A 10,034-nucleotide genomic window follows, 5' to 3' on the forward strand; every position below is an offset into this window, starting at 1 on the left:
CAAATTACTAAGCCATCTTTAGTTTCAAGAACTGATAAAGAGGCTTACTCTTTATTCGTGAACAGCAATTTGCCCAACCTAATTTCACCAATAACATGTCTATTTGATATGCACCTAATTAATATGAATAATTCATAAACAAAAGATAGATGTACAGGAATAATCTATATTTTTTTAGAATAGAATAAATAATATTACAATAAAATGTAGGTGAAATATATATGTTGCATATCTTCGGAAGTTATATTTGTTTCTCCTGGACCATAATTTTATGCCATATTTTCTTAAGTCATATCGTAGTTTTTTTGTAGTTTCCCCCCTTGTATCTGTGTGTTTTGTTGTTGTATCATAAAATAAGCTATATTTTCAGTTAAACAAATGAACTTTAATTTGTGATATACTTTGAATAAAATTATAGGTTTATTAATTCACAATCCACCTTTTCTTTTGTGGGTTAGATGTTTCAAGTTGTTGGATCCTACCCGAGAAGGAAACGAGAAAAGAATCCAAGCTGCAGCTACAGATGGTTTTCGAGATAAGAGGATCTTCAGCAGTGGATGGGAATGAAAGTAATATAGGTATCGCATTCTTGTATTTTGCCATGAGACCAAAAAAAAATATAAATTAACACACACACACAGTTCATAATATGAATGATATAACTTTTAGCCCTTCAAGTTTGTTTCAGCCATCAATTTAGTTTCTCAAGTTTAATTTTTTATCAAGTTAGTTCCTTAAGTTTATTTTGCTTATCATGTTGGTCCTTATTGTTTACAAAGGAAGTCACACTGTTAAAATTTACTGATATTGATAATTAATATTGAAGAATAACATAAGGGAGAAGACCTTTAAAATAATTAAAACAATAATTTCAATCATTAATTTGTTAATGTTCACTTGTTAAAAATCCTTATAAGATATTAAATTATCTTTTGGGGGTCCTAACTAATATTTTTTCATAATAGAATACTGATAGAAATCATGTAGATTAATGAAAAAAATATAATTATTTAGGTAAGAATAAGTAGACACTGAAATTTTAAAAAACTAGAGAACAAAACACAATGTAAGAGATTATATTAATAAAAATTAAACTAATTTAAAATATTTGATTGCAATCATCAATATATTTTATACATTATATTATATTGGAAGTCAACTTATGTTTTAAAATTATGTTAAAGGACTTATAATTTAAGAAATTATAAGAGACTAAATTGATAAAATTTAAACTTAAGAAACTAATAAAAGTTTTATTACTTCTTTATAATATATACAATACTATGATTTGGTTTATGCAGACGAGCCGCCAGAGAAAATCTTCTCGATGCCAAGTGATGGAACTTCTACAACAAGTGTTGAAATTGAAAGGCGCGTCTACACACAAATCCAACAAGATGGAGCGTCGAGGAGAGAATTCCTTATTACTCAATTCGAAGTGGTTTATAGAGATAAGAGCAATAATGAGAATCAAAATACATACTCGTCATGGGAGTCGTATAATTCTGGCCCCACGATAACAAAGCAAGAACATGGACCCACCAAGGACATGAATTTGCTAACAGCTGCATATCTTTCAATGAATGGCGACAACGTCGTAAGTTGTAACAGGGATTTCATTGTACCTGATTGGGTGGAGAGAGGCCTCCCTCAGAACGCCATTTATACGCAGCGAACCCCACGAGGCAACACTGTTCTACACTTAGCAGCTTCCTATGGAAACAATACAATGGTAGAGAAAGTAGCTCAACATGCTCCTTCCCTTTTCACTGAAACTAACAACAACTTCGATACGCCATTGCATGTTGCCGCCAGAGCAGGGCATGCCTCTACCATTCAATCTCTTTTGAAGGCTTTTTTACCTTTCGCACACCAGCAAACAAGTGGCCGTGATGATCAAGATAATTTGGTGATGATGCTCTTGATATCTCTCACTGTGCTGCAAAATGATCAAGGAAACACTTTCCTTCATGAAGCCTTCACAATCAATGGCGATAATGGGGCAATGATTTTCCAAGCTTTCCAAGATCCTTTCATCACAGGAGAAAATTCAGAGGTTGAGGCTAATTTCAAGACTTTTGTTAATTCTATGGCACCATTAGTTGTTAACAGGGAAGGAAAATCATTGTTATTTCTTGCCATTGAGGCTGGCTGCAACCATGTTGTTACTAGATTGATGGACATGTGCATGCACCTTGAGTTGCCACCTCGAGGAAGATCACCTCTTCTTCCAGCAATCATCAATGAGGATAGAGGTACTGTAACTTCTATTGGAGTGATTCTTACATGGACTAGGTATACCACGTCATTTATAAACTATCCAATAAAACTGCACTATTTCAATCAAATAGGAGAAATTCTTGCATGAATTTAGTGCATCATATCATCCATACTCCGTCCACTTAAATTAAACTAATTCAATCCAATAAAATCTTGTGTCATTATTTTTTTAATGACTTTATTTTTATAATAGAATGCCTTTTTTTTTTTGCATTTTCTTTCTCTGCTATCGTTAATGATAGAATTAATTTATATTTAATGTCATAAAAATGTCATGTTTTTATTGGATGGAGCATGGATGATGGTACACCAGGTCTGTGTAAGAATTTCTTATCAAATAAAATTTTGTGCCATTATTTCTAATGATTTTATTTTTGAAAAATGGTGTCTATTTAATTTTTTTCTTTTTCTCTCTCTCTATCATTATCAATAACAGAATCAATTTATATTTATAACCATATGTCAAGGCATGTTTTTATTGGATAGTTTACAAATAATGTGGCACACCGAGTCTATATAAGAATTGCTCCTTTTATTGACTCCTTGATTCATTTCTTAATCTTCAAACTATGTATTGAAATCTTTCTACCATTCTGTACGTACGTTGATAAATGTCCCCATTAATATGTCTTGTTTAATTACTTGAAGTTATCCTTGAAGATATACTGAGTAAGAAACCAGATTGGATACATCTAAGGAATGAAAAAGGAAGGTATCCTCTTCATGAGGCAGCATTTATAGGTTACCTTAAAGGTGTTTCTTACTTGATCAAAAAATGTGTTTCTTGCACCATGGAAATGGACAATGATGGCTTCTTCCCAATTCATTTGGCTTGTAAGGGAGGTCATGTTAAAGTAGTTCAAGAGTTACTAAAATGGTGCCCAGATCCTATAGAGATGGTGGATAGGAAAGCCCACACTTTTCTTCACATTGCTATCAAGAGTGGGAGATATGAAGTGGTTAGGTACATCCTCCAACATCCTAAGCTCGAGAAGCTAATGAATCAAAAGGATAATAACGGGAATACCCCTTTACACATGGCCACCCTCCACTGGAATCCTATAATTGTGCATGCCTTTACATGGGATAAAAGAATTGATCTTGCTTTACTCAACAAACAGAACCAAACAGCTTTAGACATTGCTGACCAATGGCTTGATGATAATACATCATTGGCTCAGGCAAGTATATTAATGAAAAATTTGATATTTGAATGAAGATTAGACACAAGTTTTGTTATTAACAAATCCAAAATTATATGTGCAGAGACTTACATGGATTGCTTTGCAATCTTCTGGTAGACCTCAAAACTTGATGATGAGACTTACTCCCAAAAGAACACAGACAGAAGTAAAGAAAAAAGAACCCAAAACTGAACGATATAAAGACAGAATTGACACTTTGATAGTGGTTTCAACTCTTATAATAACAGCATCGTTTGCTGCTGGATTGACCATGCCAGGTGATGTTGATGATGGGACTGCCATTAATCTTAATCGCCATGTGTTCCATTTGTACATTCTATGTCTCTCAATCTCTATATATGGTGCCATCAACTCAACAATTATTCTCATATGGGCTCGACTAGGGGATCTCCGTCTAATACTTTTTGCCCTCAATTGTGTAGTACCACTTTTGGGCATATCTCTTATGACATTATCGCTGGCATTCTTGGCGGGTGTATACCTAGTGGTAAGCAAACTTACCTGGTTGACCATTACCTTTGTGACAACAAGTGTAATTCTAGTTGTCACGATTGTATTATTATACACTCTCCTTTGCTTACCCTCCTCCTCAACCTTGCCATTCATGAGATACATCTCTTACTATCCTTTTCTTTTGCTTGCAAAGCTTGCTGAACCTCAAATTGATGATGGTGCCAACCACAAAGCTTCTCAATTCGTTCACAATACTTTATATACTTTAAATGATTATAAAATACCAAAAGTAGTTAATTAATATGCCTATTCATGTCAATCGTAGTGGTGATTGTAACTAACTATAACAAATTATAAATACATTAGCTATATTGAATTTATATCATAACAATATCCTAAGCCACACACTTTTGAATGAATTTCTATTGGTTATTTCACTAACTCTTGGATATTCTATGATAAGTAAAAGATTTTAAGAAAAATAAATTAATCTTCATTCAATTCTTTAACTATTTACCATTTTACATTGGCCTATTATGTTGTTGTAGGAATTGTAAAATGATCTCTTAAGTTTTAAGTTTGTTTCAAATTCTAATATGTTCCATTTTTTTTATGTAAAGATCGATCAATCTATTATTAAACAGGAAAGAAAATAATTATAAACAACGATTAAAGGGCTTTGTCCTAGAAGTTTTTTGTCAAGTACAACTAGTATCCTTAAGTTTTGATAGGCACAATATTACCCTAAAAGTTTAAAAAATGGTGCAATATAATGTCACCATATAGTAACGCTTGATCAACATTGACAATTACTTGAAAAATTCTAACTAGGGTTAAGGAGTAATTTTTTATAGCACAAGGAGTAGGCTCCATTGATAGAAAATATTATCTCTCTCGAGGTGCAATAATGTCCTAGAAAATTAATTGGGGATTAATTAATCAACCTAGTAAGGATAAAATGGTAAAATAATAGGTTAATTAAGTTAAACGTGATTAGCAATCAATAATAGATTTAATTGGACCACTAGGTAGCATTGGATTGGGTCTAATTGGGTAATGGGGGTAGATTGGGCCTAAGAGGGTGACACAAGCATAGATTGTGCTTGTTGTGTCATCAGTTGTGACGGATGCACCGTGCGCTATGAAAGATGGCCATTTCAAATTTTAAATATGTCGCACGACATATTGGGAAATAGAAGAAGTAAGAGAGAATGAGAGAGTGAGTTGGACAACATCTATGTAAGCATTACATATTTTCACATTCTATCGTTACATACACATATACTTATCATTTCATACTCATTCTCTAACGCATTCAACTCATTCATTCACAATGTATTAACACATCTACATGCATATAACCTTTCATTAACAAGTCACAATCATAATCTTTACATCACTATCCAATCCCAAGTAGTTAATAAAATCACATTGGCACTCTCTCAAGGTTTACATATTGAAATCATAAAGTTCTATGATTCATGCTAAATATATCATTTTAAAAAATTTAAATCAATTAATAAACAACTACATAGAAATATTTTTCCTACTTACCTCAAACCTTTAAGAAGTCAAAGGTTTACCCCTCAGGTAAAAGCTTCCAAGCTTGCTCTCAAGCTAAAATGGTGTACAGGATGATTAATCTACAATTAATTAAGTCCACAATCATCAACATCACCATTTATGTAATTTAAACTCTTTATTCCAACACTCTAAATATCCCAAAGTCTTTATCTTTTGCATTCAAGCTTGCCCATTGAGTATGTTAACTTTCTTTAGCACACATGAACTCCATTAAACCCTTTAATTGCTATTAATAGCTTCCAAACACTTCAAGAACCCTCATATATTGCCCACTTTCAAACATTAATGTCCAAAAACAACCATTAATGTGTAAAACGTTCAATCATTTGTTTAAACAACTCAAATAACTTTCATTAACTCTATTTAAGTTAATGGATTTAGAGCCATATCCTTAAAGGTCCAAAAATCACCTTTATTAACAAGCCCTAACTTCAAAAACTCTCAAATGAGAAAGAAAAAGGAAGAAGGGAGCCTGGAAAACTTACCTTTGATGTTGTCTAACTCCAAATTGCTTTAAATGCTTTAAGACATCAAGCCCTAACACAGCTCCAAAGTTTCTCTCATTTTCCTTCTCACTTCTCTTATATTTTTTGAGATAATTCATGACTTATTTTTTCTAGATTTTGTCTTGTGGCATATGGCACAGAGAAGTCCCCTTCACATTTTTTGGCCTATTACATTGCAACACACGTTGCACGTGCCATGATATATGGTACAAAGCCTCACTTCTTTGTTTTCCTCTCCCTTTTGAGGTCTAAGTAACTCGTATCCAATTGGATCTGAATTTAAGACTAAAATCTTAACTTAAAACAATCATTAGCCCTCTCTGATTACACACTACATTAATTTACTTAATTAACCTAGATTATTCTAATTAATATAAGGTTAATTTTTAAGATGTTACAACTACTGTCAAAGACTCTCTTTAAGAGTGACTTTTACAATCAATGAAGCTCACAAATAATGAACATTACAGCAGAAAGTTAGTTAAAATTGAATGCGTATAGTTGAGTAATAACTTCTCTACATCCACTTTATAAATGAGTCATATTTATAGTTGATGTTGAGAATATATTCGTTAGACTCATAGAGTTAGCCATTAGAATGTCATTCTTCTTTCCTTATGAGTTTCTCTAGAAAAGAGGTAATAAAGTAGTGCTTTACAAAAGAGTGGCATTCTCATGGCAAGTAAAAAAACAACGACTCTATGCATGTAATACTCTGACACAAGGTAAGTAGGTTAATACCGATAGAGCCAAATGCAATACGAGTATAGAGAATGATATGAAATTTAATAATGAAAGGATCTATGTCTAAGGTTTTGTTTTTATAAGTTTTTGGAAGCTAATGAAGCTGGCACAACACTTAGAAACTAAAATGAATAAGGGAAAAATCAAAACTGATACTTTCAAAGAGTGAAATGAGAAATAGGGCAACTTTCTTGATGTCAACATTGGTATTAGTACTTACAGTACCAGTACTGATATATATAGTTAGGATATGAAAGCTTAGTATAGTTTGGGAATTGAAAATATTAGTACTATAATAGATAGTGTGGACTTAATAAGGATAGTACTGGTGTTGAATGGTTTAATACCCAAACAGTCACTATTAGTACTGATATTGAGAGAGATAGTATCAATATTGATACCAAAGAAGAACAATGTGACTTAGTACTGGTATGGAAGAATTTCTTGGGGTAAAAGGCAGTCAGTACTGGTATTAAAGACATTAGTACCGGTATTATTGTAACTTTAAAAAGACAAGCACTTCTATGTTTCTTAAGATCAGAGTGAAATGAAACTAACATAGAACATAGAACATTTTAAGGGCTTAGATTCAAGATAGAAAGGTTCAGATTTAGTCAAATACTTTACTTGATCAAGGAATCAAATTCTTCAAATCCATTAGAGAAGTCACACTAAGGTACACTTTTGACAGTACAGGTATTAAGAATATAGAAGGAATTTTATCAAAGTTTCAACGCATATAACCTTAAATGTTCCTTAATTTCCTCGATTGAATTACTTTATTATATTCTTGTTAAACAAAATCTTCTCTATTTTGTAATCATCAAAACTAAGGTTTAACAGGTTTGACTATGGTCAATATTTGAATCCATATTAGGATAGATGCCTGCATTTAATGTCTAATCGTGGCTTGAATATGATTGCTTTCAATAAAAGTGCACTTGTGAGTAATAAAAAAATTAATTTAGAAAGTACATAAATATTAAAAGTAAGGTGAAATCAAGTTTTCACACATTATGTCTTGCTCTACATAAAGACATTTAGTACTCCTTATTACTCTCATTGATCAGTAGCATCACAAACTAAACAAATGTCTCTTACTCTCAGAGTTGTATTGTCTTCTCTTCCTTTTTTGCTTTCTCTCATCAACTTTGCAATAATCACTACATTTGTAAGTTTTTCTCTTTTTTTGATTTATTATTCGAGATAGCTTGTTCGGAGCATGAGAGAGTCGTTGAGAATTTAAGCCAAACACATATTCTCTTCGTTAAAAAATGTCAGACATTTTTAACTAAATTTCATTCCTCAATAAAATAGTTATTTTCCTTCAAATTACCATCATCTTTTCATACTTACCCATATTTAATAGGGTGTTTTACTCTAAAATAAATATAAAGTGATTTATTTATTAGAGGTATTTTTAAAAAACAATACAATGATTGCACCTTGAAATACTAAAAACACACTACATTTTTTGTCATACATTTCTTGTATGATAGCCTTCAAGAGAACCCTTTTGTAGAGTGCTCTTATATATAGGCATACAAGAGCACTATTTGTCTGGGTTAGTCATCTTGCTATAAATTGCCTTAAAGAAGAAACAAAGTATGGTAATGGTTCCCTCACCTCCTTTAGCAAAATAGTTTGTATACCTACTAATAACAAATTTTCCATGATGATATGACAGTCATGAGTCTTCAAGTTAACAAGTTTGAGGTCTTTCATGGATACGAGGCTACTGATGTTTGAAAAATATCCTTTTAGTACTTTAACTCCATGCAAAAATTCACAGAAAGCCAATTTCTCCTTTCTAAATAAGGTGTGAGTTACTGGAGGTAGAAAAGTACATTTTCCTTTTCTCTGTAGTGCCAACTCTTCTCTTAGCCCTATACTAATCAAACCTATCCTTACATTAATGCCATCTTTGCTCTTTTATGAAATGTAAAGTAACATGCCAATAAGACTATCACATACATTCTTTTTTATGTGCTTTGCATCAAAGAAATGCCTAACATCTAGGGTTTTCTATTATGACAGTTCAAAGATAGACTTCTTTTTCTAACCATTCTTAACAACCTTACTTGCAAATGGTTTTTCAAATTTGATATTCAAATCTTTGACCTTTTTCAAAGAGCTACTCACTAATTAATGGAAAAAGAACTCTACCCTTCTCCAAGTGGCCATTGAAGGCCTTCTTCAACTGCCAATAATGATTTGTTTATAGCAAAAATCAACAATGACTAATAAAGACTTTCTTCCTACACAATTCCAATTACATTGAACAAGTGTACTCTTCACAAATTAGGCATGCATCTCTCCCTTTAATAATGTATCCTAACAAATTACCATAGGTAGGAAAGTCATTTATGGTGCTACACAACATTGCACGCAAGATGAAATGTTCTTCCCTGTACCCATTATAGACCTCTACACCCATCTCCCACAATATCTCACTATTATAGAAAATACTCATATTTGACGCTTATTTTTCACAATACTTGACAGTTTTTAACTATCAAGTAAGTGTGCGACATATATTAAAGAAATAATACTTGACGATTAAAAACCATCAAGTATTAATTTTATACTTGACAGTTATTTGAAAAAAACTGTCAAGTATATGAACTAAATATGCACTTCCCTGAATAAATACTTGATGCTTGTTTCAAAACAAGCACCAAGTATTTGTAAATACTTGACGGTTATAAGGAAACAAGCGTCAAGTATTTATGGCCAAAAGAACTAACAGGTTTTGGCCATAAATACTTGACGCTTGTTTTGAAACAAGCATCAACTATATTGATACTTGACGGTTATTTTGAAATAACTGTCAAATATTTATGGCATAATTTTTTTACATATAATGGCTGCTTTTAAAGCAGCCCCCTACATAAAGATACAGATAAAGATAAAAAACAGCCAGCCAGCAATGAAAATAATGCAATATAATGAATATTTGTAATAGTATCTCCTATCTAATTAACATAAAAATTCCTATACATTTAACCTTAAAATCTAAAAATTCTATGCTCAACTTATTTGTAAACTAATGTTTCAAAATTAAGTGGCCTATCTCATAAAAATTGGCCCAAAAAATGTGTATATAAATGAAACTAACTATTGTACCGGCCTAACTACTGTTGCTACCTACATATTGAAAACACATTGGGCTACCTCTTCAAGGACCTCTTCTATATGTGTAGCCGTATAACGAACACAATAGACGTCCTCGAATTACTGTAAGCAAATAGTCACAACAATT

The 10,034-nt window shown here is 32.1% G+C and overlaps 1 protein-coding gene across 5 annotated transcripts in view; it reads left to right on the forward strand.

Moving 5' to 3' along the window:
* Positions 1–4,263, forward strand: part of LOC129306029 (protein ACCELERATED CELL DEATH 6-like) — a 71,659-nt gene extending 67,396 nt beyond the window's left edge. For 4 of the 5 annotated variants that reach the window (XM_054946333.1, XM_054946332.1, XM_054946334.1 and 1 more), the window contains 4 exons: positions 459–578; positions 1,302–2,255; positions 2,929–3,461; positions 3,547–4,262. In XM_054946333.1, the coding sequence (XP_054802308.1) occupies positions 459–578; positions 1,302–2,255; positions 2,929–3,461; positions 3,547–4,239 (2,300 nt within the window). In that variant the 3' untranslated portion in view covers positions 4,240–4,262. Of the gene's footprint in view, positions 1–458; positions 579–1,301; positions 2,256–2,928; positions 3,462–3,546 lie in introns of all 5 variants that reach the window. The other variant, XM_054946336.1, reaches the window with a different exon arrangement.
* The last annotated feature ends 5,771 nt before the right edge of the window (positions 4,264–10,034 follow it).

This window comes from Prosopis cineraria, unplaced genomic scaffold, assembly GCF_029017545.1.
Source record: "Prosopis cineraria cultivar Desert tree isolate PC_DT_omini unplaced genomic scaffold, ASM2901754v1 PC3, whole genome shotgun sequence".
Classification (NCBI taxonomy): domain Eukaryota; kingdom Viridiplantae; phylum Streptophyta; class Magnoliopsida; order Fabales; family Fabaceae; genus Prosopis; species Prosopis cineraria.